We start from the raw sequence: 22009 nt of genomic DNA, 5'->3' as shown, positions 1-22009 counted from the left end.
CTCGTACTGTTGACTTTCGACGACTGCTGTGTTTTTTTCTTCGCAGTTCATTTTATACCCTCGATCAGCAAACATCAGCTGCAATGGAGCAGCGCGGGGACGAGTTTCGGAGAATCTCCTCCCAGAATTAGCCGATTAATCATCTAAAAAGCATGTTCATGATTCAACATGACATTGTTTGGTTTGGATCTGTAGAGCAGAAATCATACAAGAAACATGAACATAGTTATTGGCCTTGGTCAGATCAGGGGACTGTCCAGTTCAGATTTCGTTCAGACTTCTAAAAAATTGTTCTAGAACTCGAGTATTGAGGATCGTGCGCCTAGCGCGCCTGCCAAGTACAAGTACAGTGTGGCCATATGGTGCACCGCGTACCGTTGTGCCTGCCACTGAAGTGTAACGTGCACAGCTCACGTCGTTGGTTGCATGCCGCGCGCTGTCAAAGTAACCACATCGTTGGCATAGCGCCCACTAGCACTATCGGTACGGTCCCTATCGCATATCGCTGAGCATGGTTTGAATTATCCAAGGGAGACTTTCGCGATGCGTTGCGCAATGGTATTACTAGTATTAGTATCAGTACAGCCTGGCTAGGGTCCAAAACCACTTTTGCCAAGAGGACGAGCCAAAGTGACGTTATGCATTTACGTCATCAGTTGAGCTGCTTGGCAAAGTAACAATAACATTACTCATTAGTTGGCAAAGGCGGCGAAAAGCCTCTCCAACTGCCATCAGCTAGGACTCGTACCTAGGCAAGGGCGGGTAATGCTAGCATTATGGCTAGCAATAGTCCCTTTTTCCAGGTGGCATAATGCTGGCATTATAGCACCATTTCGCATGCAAAATTGGCATTACAAGCATAATTGCCGGTCGACAATGGTGTCATGCATGAAGCTGGCTAGGTCCAGTTCCGAAAATCGTGCATCTGAACCCGTCCGGCTTCGTCCGGAGACTTGGCGTTGCAAATCAACCTTCTCAGTGGATTGTTTCAGACAACATGCTCTGAGAAAAACTTAAAAGTTTTTTTTCTTCTACGCTTTGGCCTTCATCCAAGGCGGCCTTCTTAAATCGACTTTTCTAACTTTCAAACTGGCATTATGGAGTAGTGTGATGATCTCTCCATCGCAGCCAACACACCAGCCTAATATGCTGACCGCACTCCAGCTCCCTTCTACCCCTCTGTGATCCCCTTCGCTCAGCCCGGGGAGTCAGCCGGTGGCAGACCACCTTCGGGCACACTGCAGGACACACCGATATTCAAAAACACTGCAAAGCAGCCAATATTCATTATTTTTGTTTCAAATTTTGGGGAGACATACCTTTAGAGTGTCTGCCTGCACTAAATCCAAAGATAGAGCCATCAACCAACTGTTAGCTGCTCACTGAGCTTTTAAATATCAGGAATCGAAGTTTGCGGACTTGGAAACTTCCGGTACATGATACATGTAATTATAACAAAGACCATCTCAATCAAACATAAAACAATTATAACAAAGTTTGGCCAGCAACATATCTGAGGTGCCAACGAAGAGATATTTTGAGAAAGCCCACTGAGACAGAAATGATCAGAAGCACATTGGAACAGAATCGGAACGGTACGCAAGCATATATTTTCTTTGGACGCCAAATTATATTTCTGAGTGCAAGTTCTGTAAAAACAAAGAGTGTTAGCACCTAGACAATTTCCCATAGATCTGTTTAGATATAAGGTTTGTTGGTCTAGGATGCACGACGGCTGAGATATCATGTACCAAAATTTGCCGGGTAAGCCCAAAAAGTGCAAACTTTTGCCTATCTAGAATCCTCCAGTACAACATGTTTCTCCTTCTTCCTGCTGAGCTCGGTCTGCAAACCCCTTCCTGATTGCCCATCTTCGCTTTTTAGCTGACTTTTCTTCTTCACTGGACGTGCACCTCTTGTGATATGCCTTGTCTGCGTCAAATCTACTCGGGAAGGCTGTAATGGATGGGCTAACTGCACATCCTGATGCGGACAGGATGTTGGCCACTGTCTTGTATCCATCGTTGAAGATTGCCGTCGCAAGATGAGCATCTGTCTCCACAGTTTGCCTGCTGCAGAAGGACTCTTTGGGACACATGCCCCAAACGAGACCATTCAACGCTTCATCGGCATTCTGTGTTGCAGACCTGGCACAGCGAAGCAGAAGTGCGTTATCTGTTAGACGCACGTCGCATCCAAGTACCGTCCGTACTGACAGCAACACGATCTGGATACTCAACATTTTCCGCTGTACTGTTTTAGTCGTCAACAACTCCGTTGCCCATTTCCGCATAGACTTGTCACAAATCTCAACAGCTGCGTCATGTAAATCAATACTGTGATTCTGGAATGGTTATTTTCGCACAGGTTCTGGCAAATCCATAACTGCACAGAATTTGCGCAGTCCCTCTCTAGCTCTGCCAATCATGCTCATTGCCACAGCAGATTGTCTGTTCACGCTGAAGTAGCGATGTGGAGGATGTTTGTTGGACAGCGATCCGTAAAATACCTGTCCGCAATTGCCACAAATCAACTGAATGACAGATGCCAAGCCATGGCGTCGCGTCTCGCGCAGTTTCAGTTGGCCAGTCTGACAACTTGAGCAAACGCAAGCAATAAGCAAGAGAGATTGCAGACAGCTCAAATCTACGATGCGATTTTTGCCAGCTGATTCCATTTCACCAGAGTCATCATAGTCTTCTTCCTCTGCTTCACCCTCAGGCTTTGATGAAGTGTCGAAGTCCTCACTGTCTGCGTCGCTGCTTGACATATCCAGCTCAATAGTATCTTCGACATCTCCTTCCACATTTTCAACAATAATTAATTTTTATTCGAAGTAATATTCAAATTGACAACACTTGATGGCGAGTCTTCAGTCTCAGATATCTTGCCTACTCTTGAGCTTGGAGGCTGCCGTTTTCTGGCCCTACTAAGTTGCCTTCACTTTCGCTTGTCCCCCATTGCTACTTAAATGTCCGCCAATCGCCTTCCGTACGGACTGCAACTGGGAGAGCATTCCACAGAATGTTGCCAACAAACTGAATCGAACGACGTCCAGCGGAACTAGGGAGGAACGGAACTCTCAGCAGGCTTGACACTTGACCCCGTGTCGTCCTCAGCTGAGGTGTGGCAGGGTCGTTGATCGGCACGAACAGATTATTAAATAGGGGACTTGTCTTGTCATAAAAACATTTGAAAACGAAGATGGCAAGCTTTTGGAAGAGAAGCTGTGGCAAGCTTGGCACACCCAGTAGCTCTAGAAGGGGGGCAGTCGCTGCACCGCTGCTTTGCATGTCATGATTGGAAGCTGTGGCCTTAGTAAAAAAAAAAGAAAAAAAGTCGGGACCAGAGTCCTTTGCTGCAGGGTCGCTCTGACACCGGATTTTGACAGGCGGTGGAGTTTATCCAAGAGCTGCTTTGAAAGACTGGAGAAGAAACAGTTGGATCCATAAGACAGATGAGCCTGTATCATGCTGACATACCAGGTTTGGCGGGCTCTTAGGCTCAGGGACCTGCCGTGTCGCCATAGGCTAGCTGTCCAATTACTGGCCCGATCTTCCTTATGACATGGCTGATATGTGGCTGCCAGGAGAGGTCATTGTCGATTACAACACCCGGGTATTTTGTAGATGTTGTTGCTTCCAGGGGTTGTCCTCGACATCGTACATGTTCTTCAACATCAGCACCGTCTCTTGGCTTTACAAACAGAACTTGGGTTTTCTGGGCATTCAGAAGTAGGCCGATGTCATCTAGCCACTTGGCGAGGTTGGTCACTGCAGACGACAGAGACTCGCAGACTTGCTCGGGGCACGCGTTGGAGCAGTCAAGAGCGATGTCATCAGCGAATTCCTGATCTGCCACATCCGAAGACATCGTTGACTTGACGCCAGCAGTGTAAATTACAAAGAGGAATGGGCCTAAGACACTGCCCTGCGGAACACCGCGAGAGCAAGGAACAGTGCCTGACAACTGATTCTGCAATTTGATCTGCTGTGTCCGTCCAGACAGGTAACTGCAGAACCAGTTGAGTGCAGTTCCCGAGATGCCTAACTTGACCAGTTCGGTAATGAGTCGCTCATGCCTGACGAGGTCAAAGGCCTTTGACATATCGACAAACACGATGCCGGTATACTTGCGCTCTGCCCGTGCCATTTGCCATCGATCAACAGCATACATGTACGTTAAGGCATCTTCTGTGGAGTGAAGCTTTCGGTAGGCGAACTGAGTAGGCGGAAGAAGTTGCTTAGAGTCCAAGTGCTGCGTGATCTGATTTTTTACAAATGCTTCTGTGATGCGGAAGCCAACTGGGAGCAGTGACACAGGGCGGTAGTTCTTCGACTTCGGCAAAGCTGGGTCTCCGCTCTTGAAGAGCGGACTGACGTGGGGCAACTTGAAGGACAGGGGAAACTCACCGGAGGACATGGATAAATTGATGATGCTTGTAAGTGTGGGGGCAATGGTTAGATAACACTTTTGCAGGATGATGCTCGGAACTTGGTCACTGCCTGTTGCCTTGAAAGGATTGACAGACTTCAGACTGCTTGCCCCATCCTCAACTGTCACTACACTGAAGTCGGTAAATGCCCCTTCCGCCATTGGACCAGAGGGAGAACAGAGCTGTGGAGGACGCTGGGGATCATGGACAACGTCACCAAACAGCTTGCTAAGATCCGATATGGGTACTTGTGGTACGAAGTGGTCTCGTCCACTGGGTCATCTAACTGCAGAAGGCCTGTTCTCGTTTCCTCTGACAGCATGTGCAGCGCAGACTTGAGCTTATCAGAGTGGACAAGTGAAGCAAAGCTTCTGTCTGGATCATCGGTGTTCCTCTTCGAAGACCCATGGCGATCGCACAACTGCTGTTGTATGGTGCGGGTTTCGTGAAGAAGAGATTCTATGTCACCATTGTCCCACGGTCCCGTAGGCGGCGGCGAAGGCAATTCACATAGGAATGTGAAGGAGGGTTGCTGTCCACTGGTTTTTGCAGAAGGAGCTGTTGGAAGACCATTGCAATCAGGAAAGCGTAACGTTCAAATGGCCCTTGTTCTCCGAAACAGCGGAAATATTGGCTCGGCTGGGCGATGAACGTTTTGCCAACTTCTCCATTGGGAACCGTAAATGCGTTAGGCCTGAGGTGAACAAGACATGTGTAGATGTGATCTGTGTGGGAGGGGAATGGCTGGTTCAGGTTGGCAACGCGGCGGATACACCGCTTGTTCAGGACCGAAAGCTGATGCCGTTGGTGTGCAGAGAGAACCGAGAAGAAGGCATTGGATCCATATAACATGTCAGGTAGTATTAGCGATCTGTAAAATAGCAGGGTTTGTTGCTCAGTTAAGTAGGAGCGAATGACTCGCAGCGCCGTCAGTTTCTGGGAGGTCTTCCGTGTGATAGTCGCTAGGCATATGCGGATCATGCCGGCAGAAAAATTGGCAGAATTCGGTACTTTTTCTGGTAAGTTTCATGCATGTTTGGTATGTGGATAAAGAAATGGAGCAGAATTCGAGGAATTGCCCGCCATAAGGTTTGTATGGTTCTGCCAATTTCACTGCTTTTCGAGCAGAATCTGCCACCTTTTCGAGCATTATCCGCAAATGCCTATTAAATAGTCACAACTTGAGTCTCCCACCGAAACTGGGAGTCGAGATCTGCGCAGACCTAGATATCGAGCAGTTGTGGTCTGAGCTAGGGGATTTTCATTGCATTCTACATGTATGTTAAGTAACAAGGGCTGCCTCCGGGACGGATGTAAGGCCAGAACATGGGTTTTGGAGGGACAAAGTTTAGTATCAAGCCTCTTCCTTCCAGAAAATTGGCCAGGTTCGAGACCGAACGGGAGAGGGACAGTGGCTGGCGGCTGGCCATTGCTCAGGACGACTCGGTGACGGCGGTCCGTTAGGTAGCTCAGTGTAACTCAATTTCGCTTACACGGACGGAATACTGTACATACATGTATAACACGTTATTTTCGGTGTATTAACTTTAAACATTTCGGTAACTTCGGTAGAGAAACCATGGAAACAGCACCAGTACAGCTTCGCCACCTCGTCACTCATTGGCAGAAGTGTCTTGGCGAGAGCAGCTCGTCAGACTCGTTTGCCAGCGAGGCCAAGCTCTGGTCCTGGCCGGACAAAGTGATCGACTGGCTTCACTGGGGGCAGTGGCTTGACATGTAGAGTCTACTAGTAGAACTAGTACATCTACATTAACCCTTTACCATCCGACCTAAATTCCCCAGCAGTCCCAAATGCAATTTGTCTCACCGTATTCTGAGAATATCTTCGGTTCTAGTCAACCAATTTTCGCAATCTTGGGCATTCTGGAAAGCTCTCCACGAGCTGCGTACATTGAGCTCAAACAGGACACTACCGAGATCACATACCCAGCGCCAGGGAGCTTCAAATACACCCCATCGCTGGATATACGAGGAAATTCTCTCCTCGCCAGCCATTTCTCGCTCCTTCATCGTAAACATTCCAAATTTTTTGCTTGAGTTTCTTTTCATGCTGCCCACGCGCTCAAAGCATGCCAAAGTGACTCAGCATGCCAGGAGAGGGGAAAGTCCCCACTCAAGGTCTGTCACTCGGAAAGAAATTTGACTTTTGCCGTGGCTGAAATGTCGAGCGTCATATCTTTCGAATGCGACATCGCAGCTCTTCACCGATGGATGCAATGGAAAGCTGAGCTCTTCGGCTTTTTCTTAGATACTTAGTTTGTTTAATTCCGCCAAGAATCGATCGAGTTGCGAATGTTTCAGTGTATGCATGTCCATCGATCTCTAGAGATCGATTCAAGTACACACGGATTTTGTACGACGTGTACATGTATATCATGTACTAGTACACAGAAACCAAAAATAAAACAATGTCCACATCATGGTGACCATGAATGATTAGAACCCAAAAACCAGGCCAGGCCAGACTGGCACGGGCCGTAAACTAACACGAACAGTAAAAACATGTTAAAGGGAAACTGAACGCCAAAAATAAGTATGGCTTATCCGAAGGAGAATTGGGCACTGATTCCGATGAGCTATGTCTCGAGCCGATCAGAGAAGAGGAACCGTGTCAAATTTCATAAATAACACCTTCCATATTTGGAAATTGGGCTTGATGACGTGCGTACTGCTTAGCTGTCACCATGCTGTGCATGCTCAGCAGTGTAATTGAATGGAAGAAAACAATTACTTTGATGTTTTGCAGCTCTATTTCGTTCCCTAACGGTAACCAAATCTAGATGTAGGAATCTGTTGAGCAGGAGAGTGACACATGTCTTCCCGAAGGCTGTCCAGGCTGCAGTGGTGAGGAAGAAGACACGATCATCACCCCGAGATCGATTGTAGCGAATTGGAAAACTCATGGTGAATTTGCTTCCACTCCAAGGCAATGTCGAGGTATAAAGGGTGCTTGTACTGCCTTCCAAAGTGAAGAGGAGATGAACATGGCTGTGCATAGCTGTTGTTCTATGCCAACTTACCTACTCTTGCTGGTACCGTAGTGGCGTATTTGCAAATTTCGTGGACGAACAACTCGAGTCACTAGTGGCTAGTGAGCAACACTAACAGGTGAGATTTTTCAATTTGACAAAAATTGTTTTTGTTTGAGAACTGACAGTGGCAGTCATTTGACTCAGTAGGTGTCTCTCTGCTGCTTCTTTCCCTTTATCGGTAGGGTTGTGCTTGAAGTAAAAATAAATAGAAAATGTGGAACAAAAATCTGATCATGTAATTCGAATTTCAACTTCAAAGTATGTGTACATCAAATCACAAAAATTCCAAGGTGGTGCTGTGCATTGAAAAAGACTGGGAGCTGGCAGCAATGGAAAGGGTAGAAACGAAACCAGTAATGTAGAGTATTCATAAGGTAGAGGGAGATGAAGACGGGAGAAGAGTAGTGTCAATAGACAGCATCGTGTTGCATACGTTGTGGATATTGTGTGAATCTAATAATTGGCGGAGGGTAGTGATTAGGCAGAGTATTGTTACAATACAAGGTACTTTGTGAGCAGATAGCAATCAATATCACGGCATGGTTTAGACAGGAACTCATAAATGTGACGAAATTGATAATCCAAAATTATAATATTATCCCCTGAGTAGTATTTTTTATTATGGTGTTCTCCTGTGTTTACATGCAGAGCCTTGACGTTGCTGGACGAGCGACAATATAAATTACATAAACATGTAGCTCATGATGTGGGATGACTGCCGTATCGCATTGCCAACGCAAACCCATCCTGTGTCAGTGCAGCCATCCAGCAACTTGAACTCCCCGGACCAGATGCCGCTGCAGCTGAACACCATGCCGATGGAAAGCCAGGAGTTGATAGCGAAGCATTCTGGTCTGCACAGTACAAGCCGGCAAAGAACAGTTATGAATTATAACGCATTGTAATCCTTCCCACACTTCTTTGTAAAAACAAACAAACAGTGACATTATCACAACACTTGATCAAGCTTCTTGATGAAGGTATTTTCCATTGTGCTGGCCCAGCATCCGCACCAGGAAGACCATGTACACTTACACGTATCTTGTGTGTGTGTTCGTGCGTGTGTATTTGTGTATCCGTCTGTGCATACGTGTGTGTGTGGGGGGGGGGGGGGGTACACGCACACATGTGTATGGGTAGGAGTGTGTGTGTGTGTGGGGGGGGGGGTACACGCACATGTGTATGGATGTGCGCGCTGCATGCATGTGTCTGTGGGATGGGGTGGGAGTGCACGCACATGTGTACATGTGTGTGCGCAATATAGCATGTGTGTATGTGTTCGTTGAACACAGGGCAGGGCCCTAGGGTGTCCTAGCGATCCTCCTGATTCCATAAACTTAGTGATCATTGTGATTTCATGTGCTTTGAAGTTGAATTCGCAATACATGTACTGATGCTTGATTAGATTTATGTTCCACATGTTCTATTTATTTTATTTTTACTTCAAGCACTTGTACTATTCAAGCACAACCCTACCAATGAAGGGAAAGAAGCAGCAGAGAGACACCTACTGAGTCAAATGACTGCCACTGTCAGTTCTCAAACAAAAACAATTTTTGTCAAATTGAAAAATCTCACCTGTTAGTGTTGCTCACTAGCCACTAGTGACTCGAGTTGTTCGCCCACGAAATTTGCAAATACGCCACTACGGTACCAGCAAGAGTAGGTAAGTTGGCATAGAACAACAGCTATGCACAGCCATGTTCATCTCCTCTTCACTTTGGAAGGCAGTACAAGCACCCTTTATACCTCGACATTGCCTTGGAGTGGAAGCAAATTCACCATGAGTTTTCCAATTCGCTACAATCGATCTCGGGGTGATGATCGTGTCTTCTTCCTCACCACTGCAGCCTGGACAGCCTTCGGGAAGACATGTGTCACTCTCCTGCTCAACAGATTCCTACATCTAGATTTGGTTACCGTTAGGGAACGAAATAGAGCTGCAAAACATCAAAGTAATTGTTTTCTTCCATTCAATTACACTGCTGAGCATGCACAGCATGGTGACAGCTAAGCAGTACGCACGTCATCAAGCCCAATTTCCAAATATGGAAGGTGTTATTTATGAAATTTGACACGGTTCCTCTTCTCTGATCGGCTCGAGACATAGCTCATCGGAATCAGTGCCCAATTCTCCTTCGGATAAGCCATACTTATTTTTGGCGTTCAGTTTCCCTTTAAACTACCAAGCAAGGCTTCTGTATAATATACCAGTACTCATGTAGTACGTAGTACTTGCCTGATGGGCGTGGCCGCTGTGTGACCCCGCGCGACACAGTCACAGGTCGGCCACCAAATCATGCTGCAGGGTATCGTGAGAGCCTTTTTTCGACTCCATGCCACTGAATGCAGCGCCGACTGGCGGCGGCTGGATCGATGGCTCAAGCTTGCGGCCGCGCCGCCGGTCCAAGCTGTCATTAACAAAACACTTCACAGCTAGTACACTGCATCACCATGATCACTGCCATCAATGACGCAGTTTATGTTCATGGACGAGATTGTTTTGCAGACCAAGCTACACTTCAAAAGACAAAAACGCGAAGTGTAAAGAGGAAAGATAGTTTGTTGCTAGAAAGCACATGTAGCTCGTGGTAGTCTAGTGCCTGCACATAGCGTTGTGGCCACGGGGAGATCGCTCGCTTGCGAAGGACGAATCGTGCCCAGAACAGTCAGATTTGGGGAGGAAGATCACGGGGCGACATCGCTGCAATAGTCATGTCCCAAGGCCGTCATCAGATCACCTACGACGAGGGCGACCAGTACGAGGGAGAGTGGAACAATGATGGACAGCGTCATGGTTGGGGCAGCTTGGCCTTTGCTGATGGCACGAAGTACGTGGGCAAATTCGAGGTCGGCCTCTTCGCTGGCGGAGTTCTGAGCTTTCCGGATGGATCACGTTACGAGGGAGAGTTTGTAGCGGGCAAATACCACGGCCATGGCATTTTCACCAAAGCTGATGGAATGAAATTCGAGGGACAGTTCGCCGAGGGCAAGGTGAAGGGGTTCGGCCAGATGACGTTCCCAGACGGCACACATGGCCGTCCGAGAAATGAAGGCCAGTTCGAGGGCAGCAACGTCGTGAGCCGCTGCCAGGCGAAGGACTCAGTACGCCGGGCTCAGCAAGCCGCGCATATCATTCGCACACAGATAGCAGCGCAGTCACAGTAAGCAGCTGCGCAGGTGGTTCCAGTCTCGCGGCGGGCAGACCGCAGCCGTGATGCCGTAACAGCGGCTAGCTGCCGGAACTCCTCAGGTGTACGCTTCCTCAGCTGTGAATGAACAACCACCAGTTGATAAGCCACTAAATTACAAGTTCGCGTTCGTGTGCGGACTCCACCCTTGTCAGTGAATACAACATGGTGCTCTATATGGCTAACATCTCCTTTATTTTTTATTGCACCGAAAGAGACTAAAACTTGTACGAGACTATTTGATGCGAACATTTGAATTAAGATTTTGTTTACTGCTGTAACCATGCATAATTATACAAACTGTATTCTCTCGTAAGCTGTCAGATGAACATTTTATATTATATCGATGCTGAACTCTTTAAAATTGTACATCTCATTACTTTTAGTATTGTTCAAGGATCGCGTTGAGCGCGAAATTCATTGTAACAACACAATTCTGCTCCACCTTTTGCGTCCCGGGGTTTCCACAGGGAATGATGTCTCATACATGGGGCTCAGGAGCTCACCTCCCCTTTTGCCTTGGGTGCAATTCCCCCGGTGATGCGGCACCCAAGAGACTAAGCATGTGTAACCAAAAAGATGTACCCGCGGTACTCGTAACTCCATAGGTCCGTACCATACAGAAGTAAAGCCTGATTCGACGCTAGCTTGCATGTTTCATCATGTTGTAAACTCGCGGCGCTTTCTTGGCGGAACTTCTTGCTACGGCCAAAGTGTCCCAAAGAGAATGCTCGGTACACGTACAGGGCACAAGAATAGGTATGGTTGGAGGAAGATCTACCACCTATCAGCTTGACCTGAGTTAAAATGGTATTCCTGCCCCTTCCTCCTACTTCTATTCCCTGCATTTGCTATCATGCAACTGGGCGTCGAGCCCGCTTATGCTATGATATCGCTTATGCTGACAAATTCAAATAAAGAACAGAACACTGACCTGCACCTGCATTGGAGAAAAAAAAGGTTGGTATGTGTAACGCTCAGCTCATAGTTTTCTCTCAAGCTTGTTCCTTTCTTGAGTATAATGTCTATGTTAGTAATTAGTTACAGTACTTGTTTTACAGATTTTCACAGTTCTACAGCTCTGCCTGTATTACCAAGCGTCTGTAATGCTTGGTGGTGCTGTTCTTTGTATTGAGGTTCTGTCTGTACACCCACTATGCACGCACACACACACACACACACACCATTGGACGCCCATCACCGAAGGCGTTGATAGCGATGCTACAGCAGAAGCCATAGCAGCTTGTGCTGGGATTGCACCATTCAACAACTTGCAAGGCTGAAGAATTGACCGCCACTATTCAGCCTGGTCTACACCACACAGCTATGAAGTGACTTTTTCTGGCCAGTGAATCCCTACTTTTTGGTCTTTTTTCATTTTTTTTTCCCGCACACACATCACACCACATACTCCGGCATACACTGGCTGTTGGTAACCACCCAGGAGAATGAAAGAAAAGTCAGGAAGAGTCTGAGAAAGAGAAGAAAGACGTGTGTGACCATAATCGTCGGGAATCGAACCCGCAACCTCTCGATTGGAAATCGCTGCACATACCACTGCACCATATGGGACACACACACACACACACACACATACACACACACACACACTTACAGGAACACAGCAGACGGGCAAGAAAGGAGAATAGTGCCCGCCCCTCCAAGAGCAGTACAGAGAAACACGCAGCGAACATAGATTTCCCGACGATTCTCTTTCAAAAGAGACATGGTATAGTAAACAGTGAAAGCCAACAACATAAGGGGAGGACGACCGCATACCTTCAAGGTGAGACAAATAATGTCCGAAAGAGCTGATAAATGGTGGAGCCGCGGTATAAAACTAGACACAAGGCAGCTCAGCGAGAGTAGTTAGGAATATATTAGGGCACATCGAGTTGAAAGATAAAAAAGCACTAGTACAGAAAAAGACGACAAGCAGCGCGACACCAACCTGCAGTGAAAAAATGCAAAATGCAAGATACTCAGCCCCCCCCCCCCCCGTGCCTGCTTTAAAGGCAACTCAGTGCAGTACAGCTTCTGAGAATAGAGTTTAGCATAGGGCCATGTGAAATTAATGACGTCATCCTTTTGGGTACACCATGTTCGGCAGAGCGGTGCTCGGATTCAAGGGGAGAAGTAAAAAAAAAGATAATCAAGAAAATATGTACTGTACAGACGAAGAATGAGAGTACAAGTCAAATACTGCCATCCTGGAACGACTCACGATCTACAACAAGAGCAGCGGTCACCGGCGACTGGGAAAATACACTGCAACCAGCGAAGAAACCTAAAACTGACGAAGACGTTCACACAATATATACAATGTAGCATGACGCTCTTTTGACTTTTACACAATGAAACAGACCGCTGCTTGTACAATACATACTGGGTAATATACATGACTGGAGCCCGGAAACAGGACACACTGCACAACCAACAGTACACTAACGACACGGCCATTGCCCTTCAGTTGACTCCCATTGCCATTGGGCAGGAATATGTTCTTGATAACTGATAGGTGGCACTGGCTATCGAGCTTTTTCCCAGGTAGCCATACGCAACCACACGCATACACACACACACTGTACAGTATATGACAGAACACATGCTATACACATACCATAATATATACACACACACAAACACGTGCACACACAAACACACACACACACACACACACACACACACATGCACACACGCACACACCGTATACACAGAGCACAACTGTACATAGAACAACGGCAAACTGTGCAGTACACAGCTAACCGCCATCACACGAAGATCAAGAACCTATGAACGCGGGCGATGAAAGCATCCGTAACACGATAAGCCAGGTAAAATATGGGCACCTGGACTGGCTCGGAAACTTCATGTATCTGTGGCACATTGGCCTGTGCTGCCGTGATGATGAGAAACGGGAAGACAATTGCCGTTAATGGCAAAGAATACATCCAATTTGAGAAAATGACAGTCGTCAGTAGAGATACTGGTACACCAAAGCCTGCGAAATACGTCCAATACTTCGAGATCAGCGCAACTCGCTTTTGAAGCGGCACCCCCCTGTCAAACCAGGTGTACTCAAAGGAATACAGCGAGACGAGCAGGCCGTTGAGAACTAGGGCTAGAAGCGGCCCGGCGTAGGGCACTTGCTGCACGACGGCTGTCTGCACCATGAACACCAGCGAGAGGAGAGCGCTGTACACAGCGTCCGTGTACTGGCTGGACGCTGATCTAGGCGTCTGCTTGAACCGGCGTGGTTCATCTCGCTTAAAGAAGATGCATGCAATATCAGAGATGTCCTGGTACCAAAAGCAACTTAAAACTTTCGTCAGCACAATGAGAGGTATGGCCCAGAGAAGCCAGAAGATCAGATGATACACTAAGAGCAGCTCGTCCAACCAGTCATTCGTCATGCGGAGAACGCTCAAGCGCAGTCCGTATTCACCGGCTACTGAATCAGCTAGTTGTGCCAGGTGCTGTACCAGTGCAGTGAGCGCCAATGGCCCATACAAATGGAAGACTCCCACCAACAGCATCACACATACGGCGTTGAAGAATATTGTCCAATAGATTTTCGTCCTGACGACCTCCGACTCCCTAAACAACTTGGGGCTCATCATGACGCCTTCAACTAGGTGCCGCGCTCCCAGCAACGGGGCTATTATATAGGCTTTATAAGCCTTGGACGTACTGTCCTCCATCTTCTGCTCAGAGGATCACCTGCTTATTTCAAAACATTATTCCATTCACAATGAGTAACAAATTACTCATTCGAGGACGATGATTATGGTTCGGGCGCCGGCAAGAGAATGTTGCCAGTTACTTCAGCCAGTGACGAAGAAGAGAGAGAATAAACTATGCCAGTTAGAACAATAGATTATCGTTAGGAAAACCAGAGCTGCAAAACTTGTATTACACCAGGATCTGTAGACTGTAGGAAAGAATCACAAACCATGATGGCCTTTGAAGTTTGAAAATAATTATTGTAGATTTTGACAAAAATATTTTCAAGAGAAGTCAGATCTGGGATATCCGGCGCGGACCATGCAGCAGGGAGCCCTCAAGACAAGAGTAGACCCAGGTGCTCGAAGTCCGTACATGGTATCCTAAGTTCGTACGCCCATAATTTCATGTTCTGTTATTGTATTCGACTCAAATATTCTATGGAGGGGACAGTGTGGTATGTTCTCCTCGCGTAGTAATTTTCAGGGATCTACGATAAGCAGAAGTCCCATACCACGCGAGTGGGTTTTCGAGTGTCCATACGAAATACAAATTGGGTTACATTTCATGCAAAAATCAACTTTGCCAAGACCGATTTCGAACGGACACAGCGTCAAACAGACCTTCACTCAATCATCAAGAGCCAGCTTAGAGCTGACAATGGCCAGAGGAGAAGAATTTACAGAGAACCACCAATCCTTGCAGAAAGGTTGACACTCCTGGCATCTCCACCACTGTTTTCCCGCGGTTTTCACAGCGCAGCTGCTTCTTCTCTGAGCCGACTAAAAACATCTTGCATTTCGGCAACAAACTACGCTTTTGCAAGAAATACTGGTGGAGGCACATCCCAAACATATCCCTTCGGTGCTTTTGTCGTAACCGAGGGATTGCAAGTTAGCAATTAGCAGAAATATGTGTGTATTTCGAGTCACCTCTGATCAGTACGGACTTAGAGTACCCTCTGCGACACAACAATTTGATATGAAAAATCAGCGAACTCCAGAGAGACAGATCGGATCGAAAGATGGCCTGGTTCAATCGAGCCTGGTCTCAGAACAAACTTGGACAAGATACCTTCCATCCACGAGCAGGATTCTGGCAAGTGATCATTGCTAGTGTGAGTTTCAGCTCGGCAAACACACACTGTAAAAGTGTACGGACTTCAAGCACCTGGGTCTACATGAAAACATGATTGTACTCAGTGGGACAAATCGTCCTTCAGCACACCGCTTCACGATGGTATCCTGAAGCGATTTCCACTTGTTGGACAGTTCGAAACTGACCAGGGAGGTCACCAGTGGTCACAGAAGACGCCAAACATCCAACTAACTTTGCTCACTGACAGCAGCGGCCATTTTCGCCTTCTTCGCTTGATTTTTTTTGCGCTTGTTCACGGATTCTCATTTTTTGAAGCCATGAGCAGATACCACGAGTGCACATAACGCGGAAACCAGTGCACAAGACTAGATTCGAATTTTTTTGCCGCTGAGAATTATGAATCGGGATCATGCATGCAAACTGCATGCAGCAAAGTCACTACTGTTTGTAGTTACAATGCAATCGTTCAGAACTGACTTCCAAGAATGTCCTAAATATCTCTCGACATATTTGTTCACCACTTCCTAGGCCTATAGGCGTAGTAGACTGTAGTGAGTAACCTTCTGGAGCAAATGACGACTGCCCCGAGCATGAACTTCTTTTCATCCTGTTCAAGGTCAAATATTACTCAGTTTGCGTTGAAGAATAACAATTACATTCGTGAATGGCCGAACTGAGAAAACCCTCATGATTTCTCTTGGATTTCGTATCCCAAGTTCCTCTACTTGGCTGGATAAATCGCCTCTTGACTTCATCATACTGGACTGGAACTTGTAGATAATAGCGAGCAATGAATTGGTGAGTGAAGTATATTTCAAAAGTAATAACCCGATTACTGAATAGTAGTGAATACGTAGAATACTCCAGTATTATAATGATATGAACACTGAAGCTAATGTGACATTACGGTAGTACAATAGGAAGTACGTCACCCCTGTTGTAAATGCACGCGCTGATCCTATCCAACCTGACGGCCAATGCAAGAGGTTGGAATTGGCTATTGATTTCCTAACACACTCATACAGCACCAAAAGCTAACTGTCATTGCTCATTTTCAACTCAACATAACACAGTTGCAAATCACCAGGTTCACATCTTGGCACATAATGTGTGCTGTCGCAGTCCACCGCAGAACATAGTAATCCACAGATAACTACCGATATAAGATTATGTCACATACATACATACATGCATGCATGCGCGCGCACCCACACCCACACGCGTGCGCACACACACACACACACACACACATGAAGCAGCTGAAGAATCCGACTATGCAGTCTCCCAGGCACGCGCACACACACGAACCAGCTGCCGAAACCAACTATACAGTCTCCCAGGCATGCACGCTCGCTCACACACACACATGAACCAGCTGCCGAATCCACACAAACACGCGCGCGCGTGCGCACACACACACACATGAACCAGCTGCCGAATCCGACTATGCAGTCTCCCAGGCACGTGCGCACAAACACGCTTATGCGCGCGCGTGTGCGCACACACACACATGAACCAGCTGCTGAATGCGACTATGCAGTCTCCCAGGCACGCGCGCGTGCGCGCACACACACACACACATGAACCAGCTGCCGAATCCGACTATGTCAGTCTGCCATGACTGCGAAACCAGCGAAGACATGCGGTGCATTGGCTGCTGCCAGACTGGTCTGCTAAAGGTTTGCGACGCTCTTGAGTACACTTGTGGCGTGGCAGGCCGCTCTTCGAAAAGGAAATGTTACAAATACTACACTGAATCCGATCACGGGAGGCCGGCTGCGGTGGTGAAGCAATTCTGAATGCTGTGCGCCACTCTCATGTATCAAGCCGGTATTGCCCGTGTACGAGTGCGTACGAGGCGCAGTAAATCATTTATTGCATGCTTGACCCAAACATTCCAGAAAATGGAGAGAAACCTTTCCGACTTTCTCAATCTCCCGACACACTTGTTCAGTGGTAAACGTCGTTTGTGGTTTTGAAATTCTCTATTTCTTTACGATATCGATGGTGTTGTTGTTCGTGATTGAGCACTGCGTGTAGGAACAGGAACTGAAACTGGGATGGGCTCCACAACTTCGTCTCGAACGCATTCAGTTCGTCAAGTTCGTCGGCTGCTCATCAACGCATCGATATCGATGTCAAGGTTGCATTCACCTGCTGAGGCGGCTGGTTCAGGTGGCTGGAACAAGTAAGTTATTGTCAGCTCAGTTACATGCGCGCGCGTGTGGTCTGTCATTCTCGTGCTTTGTAGTTTGTAGTCAGATCAAGTAACATAGTTAGTTGCTGTTTTGTGTTTCAAATTTGAAACTCCGAACTGTAGCAACTTGATCTGATCACGAACCACAAAGTACAAGAATGACAGTCCGCATGCGCGTACATGTAACTGAGCGGGCAATAACTTGCCGGGCAATACCGAGAAATACAGACCGCTGAGCAAGAGCGCTCATTGGCTGTAGTACAGGCAACCCTCACGTGACATGCAATAAATGTGAGTACATCAAAATGTTACACGAGTATCTCCATACCAAGGTGTCGTGGCATACTAGTACTAGTAATTTACAACATGGAAAAGAGAAAACAGTCAATACTCTTCTATCAAGAGTAGACTAGATAAACAAGAGTGTGCAACTCCGGATCTCTCCTGCACAATCTGCAGATACCCCCGCCCACGGCGGAATTTTTTGTTGACGTCACCTTTTTTCAGAGAAACGCGGACTTTGCCGCAGAGCAGTGTGAGAGCACGTGCTGGGCACCGACCTTGTAGTGTAAAGCCCGGCCAAGTGCACGAGGGAAACCTCTCCAAAAGGCTCGCAGCGAGTGCATCGTCGAAAAGATTACGTCGACAAAAAATTCCGCCGTGGGCCAACCCATCCGCAAGTTGCACACTCTTAAGATCTTGTTTATCTACTCTTGCTTCTATTCATTGTTGACTTCTTTTATATAAAGATTTTTTCATTGCCAAACTAGTTTGAGTTACCTTTGAAAATTATCATGTTCAACTGTCTTCGTAATCGTCATACTCGTCCAGCCAATGTCACCCTCACCCTGCGAATAACCAGCTCATCTCTCTCGTAGCTCCACCTCTCCTTCCATCAAGACCGAGCACCAACTATACCGAGCAATATCCATAGCCTGCACAGTCATGGCTGCTAAAATACTGACTGACGGGTCATGACTGCATAATGTACATGTACGCGGAGTTTTGCGGACTACCCGTCACTATCTCGTCCGCCCCAGGCCGATGCTACCTGATAAAGGCTGATTCACTCGCATCGTCTGCAACATGTACTGTATCAGTGTGAGAAAGAACTTTGAAGAAGACGAGTTCGAGCATATATTGCCAGGATTCCTACCCTGCTTTTCATTGAAAACACTATCTGCATGACCTCCAAACCCTTTACCATGCAGACCACCAGCACTGAGCAGGTGCATTCATTGTACACAATTGTGTAGCCTACCTACTAGAACTCTGCTACAACCATATACAATGTAGATTTGCTCCTACCTCCGAAAGGATGCCAAATTATGCTCCAAATGTTCAACCATCAAATTATGCCAATAATTATGCCGGCATAATCCGCTGGTGCCTAACCCTCTCCCGTTCGGTCTCGAACCTGGCCAATTTTCTGGAAGGAAGAGGCTTGATACTAAACTTTGTCCCTCCAAAACCCATGTTCTGGCCTTACATCCGTCCCGGAGGCAGCCCTTGTTACTTAACATACATGTAGAATGCAATGAAAATCCCCTAGCTCAGACCACAACTGCTCGATATCTAGGTCTGCGCAGATCTCGACTCCCAGTTGCGGTGGGAGACTCAAGTTGGGACTATTAGGCATTTGCGGATAATGCTCGAAAAGGTGGCAGATTCTGCTCGAAAAGCAGTGAAATTGGCAGAACCATACAAACCTTTTGGCGGGCAATTCATCGAATTCTGCTCCATTTCTTTATCCACATACCAAACATGCATAAAAATTACCAGAAAAAGTACCGAATTCTGCCAATTTTTCTGCCGGCATTATTCGCATATGCCTAGCGACTATCACACGGAAGACCTCCCAGAAACTGACGGCGCTGCGAGTCATTCGCTCCTACTTAACTGAGCAACAAACCCTGCTATTTTACAGATCGCTAATGCTACCTGACATGTTATATGGATCCAATGCCTTCTTCTCGGTTCTCTCTGCACATTAACGGCATAAGCTTTCGGTCCTGGACAAGCGGTGTATCCGCCGCGTTGCCAACCTGAACCAGCCATTCCCCTCCCACACAGATCACATCTACACATGTCTTGTTCACCTCAGGCCTAACGCATTTACGGTTCCCAATGGAGAAGTTGGCAAAACGTTCATCGCCCAGCCGAGCCAATATTTCCACTGTATCGGCGAACAAGGGCCATTTGAAGGTTACGCTTTCCTGATTGCAATGGTCTTCCAACAGCTCCTTCTGCAAAAACCAGTGGACAGCAACCCTCCTTCACATTCCTATGTGAATTGCCTTTGCCGCCGCCTACGGGACCGTGGGACAATGGTGACATAGAATCTCTTCTTCACGAAACCCGCACCATACAACAGCAGTTGTGCGATCGCCATGGGTCTTCGAAGAGGAGCACCGGTGATCCAGACAGAAGCTTTGCTTCACTTGTCCACTCTGATAAGCTCAAGTCTGCGCTGCACATGCTGTCAGAGGAAACGAGAACAGGCCTTCTGCAGTTAGATGACCCAGTGGACGAGACCACTTCGTACCACAAGTACCCATATCGGATCTTAGCAAGCTGTTTGGTGACGTTGTCCATGATCCCCAGCGTCCTCCTCAGCTCTGTTCTCCCTCTGGTCCAATGGCGGAAGGGGCATTTACCGACTTCAGTGTAGTGACAGTTGAGGATGGGGCAAGCAGTCTGAAGTCTGTCAATCCTTTCAAGGCAACAGGCAGTGACCAAGTTCCGAGCATCATCCTGCAAAAGTGTTATCTAACCATTGCCCCCACACTTACAAGCATCATCAATTTATCCATGTCCTCCGGTGAGTTTCCCCTGTCCTTCAAGTTGCCCCACGTCAGTCCGCTCTTCAAGAGCGGAGACCCAACTTTGCCGAAGTCGAAGAACTACCGCCCTGTGTCACTGCTCCCAGTTGGCTTCCGCATCACAGAAGCATTTGTAAAAAATCAGATCACGCAGCACTTGGACTCTAAGCAACTTCTTCCGCCTACTCAGTTCGCCTACCGAAAGCTTCACTCCACAGAAGATGCCTTAACGTATGCTGTTGATCGATGGCAAATGGCACGGGCAGAGCGCAAGTATACCAGCATCGTGTTTGTCGATATGTCAAAGGCCTTTGACCGCGTCAGGCATGAGCGACTCATTACCGAACTGGTCAAGTTAGGCATCTCGGGAACTGCACTCAACTGGTTCTGCAGTTACCTGTCTGGACGGACACAGCAGATCAAATTGCTGAATCAGTTGTCAGGCACTGTTCCTTGCTCTCGCGGTGTTCCGCAGGGCAGTGTCTTAGGCCCATTCCTCTTTGTAATTTACACTGCTGACGTCAAGTCAACGATGTCTTCGGATGTGGCAGATCAAATTGCAGAATCTTGGATAAACTCCACCGCCTGTCAAAATCCGGTGTCAGAGCGACCCTGCAGCAAAGGACTCTGGTCCCGACTGCCCCCTTCTAGAGCTACTGGGTGTGCCAAGCTTGCCACAGCTTCTCTTCCAAAAGCTTGCCATCTTCGTTTTCAAATGTTTAAATGACAAGACAAGTCCCCTATTAAAGAATCTGTTCGTGCCGATCAACGACCCTGCCACACCTCAGCTGAGGACGACACGGGGTCAAGTGTCAAGCCTGCTGAGAGTTCCATTCCTCCCTGGTTCCGCTGGACGTCGTTCGATTCAGTTTGTTGGTAGCATTCTGTAGAATGCTCTCCCAGTTGCAGTCCCTACGGAAGGCGATTGGCGGACATTTAAGGTGGCAGCCTGGTCGTAAATCCCTGAAAAATCGAATTTGTAAATTCATATCGAGTGATACATCAGTTGAAAGAGCATGAACAGCTGCAAAATCTCTGAAAACCTTGTCTCGATCTGACCAACCGTTCAAGAGTTATGGCCGAAAATGTGCCCTTGCAAGGAAAGATTTTTTGTTGCACGCTGTCATTTGTTGGCAGCACTGTATTTGAATGTGAGCAGACCGTGCGCAACTTGTAGTATCATGGAAACACACGAAAGTGTGCAGAATTTTGCGCCAAGTACAAAAAATCACGTTAAAAAACACGTATTGGGCTGCACGGTGGCGGGCAAAGCCCGCCGCCGTGCAGCAGGACTTTTGCCAGCACCCTCGTGACGTTGCAGATATGTGGCTTGATTATTGTAGTTGACGTTTGTTTAGTGACTTTGCCAAGTCTTTGGCAAGTTTGAGTCGTGTCAAGAAGTCAGGTAGGATTCAGTACTAGGCAGTAGTGGAACGTGAATGGTAGTCTTCGCCGATTTTTGAGGGTATCCTGGATTCGGTTTGAAGCGC

At 47.4% G+C, this 22009-nt stretch overlaps 1 protein-coding gene and 1 long non-coding RNA gene across 2 annotated transcripts in view; one reads left to right on the top strand and one right to left on the bottom strand.

The window, feature by feature from the left end:
- The window catches only part of LOC135804821 (uncharacterized), a 187022-nt gene that overhangs the window by 148916 nt on the left and 16097 nt on the right, over positions 1 to 22009 (top strand). The gene's annotated exons all lie outside the window — the stretch shown is intronic.
- On the bottom strand, positions 7218 to 14706 carry LOC135806743 (etoposide-induced protein 2.4 homolog). The gene is made up of 2 exons (XM_065320968.1): positions 13457 to 14706; positions 7218 to 7301 (listed from the first exon to the last, which is right to left on the bottom strand). Exons 1-2 carry the CDS (start codon positions 14378 to 14380, stop codon positions 7233 to 7235), a joined length of 993 nt encoding a protein of 330 aa, XP_065177040.1. The 5' UTR covers positions 14381 to 14706; the 3' UTR covers positions 7218 to 7232.

The sequence above is a fragment of the Sycon ciliatum genome, chromosome 1 (assembly GCF_964019385.1).
Source record: "Sycon ciliatum chromosome 1, ocSycCili1.1, whole genome shotgun sequence".
NCBI classification, from domain to species: domain Eukaryota; kingdom Metazoa; phylum Porifera; class Calcarea; order Leucosolenida; family Sycettidae; genus Sycon; species Sycon ciliatum.
This window is presented reverse-complemented; position numbering and strand designations above follow the sequence as displayed.

Bases quoted from the DNA above. Each gene is read 5' to 3' on its own strand.
- LOC135806743 (XM_065320968.1), bottom strand. From the start codon at position 14,380: ATGGAGGACAGTACGTCCAAGGCTTATAAAGCCTATATAATAGCCCCG. The intron at 7,302-13,456 runs GTGTGATGGCGG...TCTTCTTCCTCA, and splicing joins TTCATAGGTTCTTGATCTTC to CCACTGCAGCCTGGACAGCC.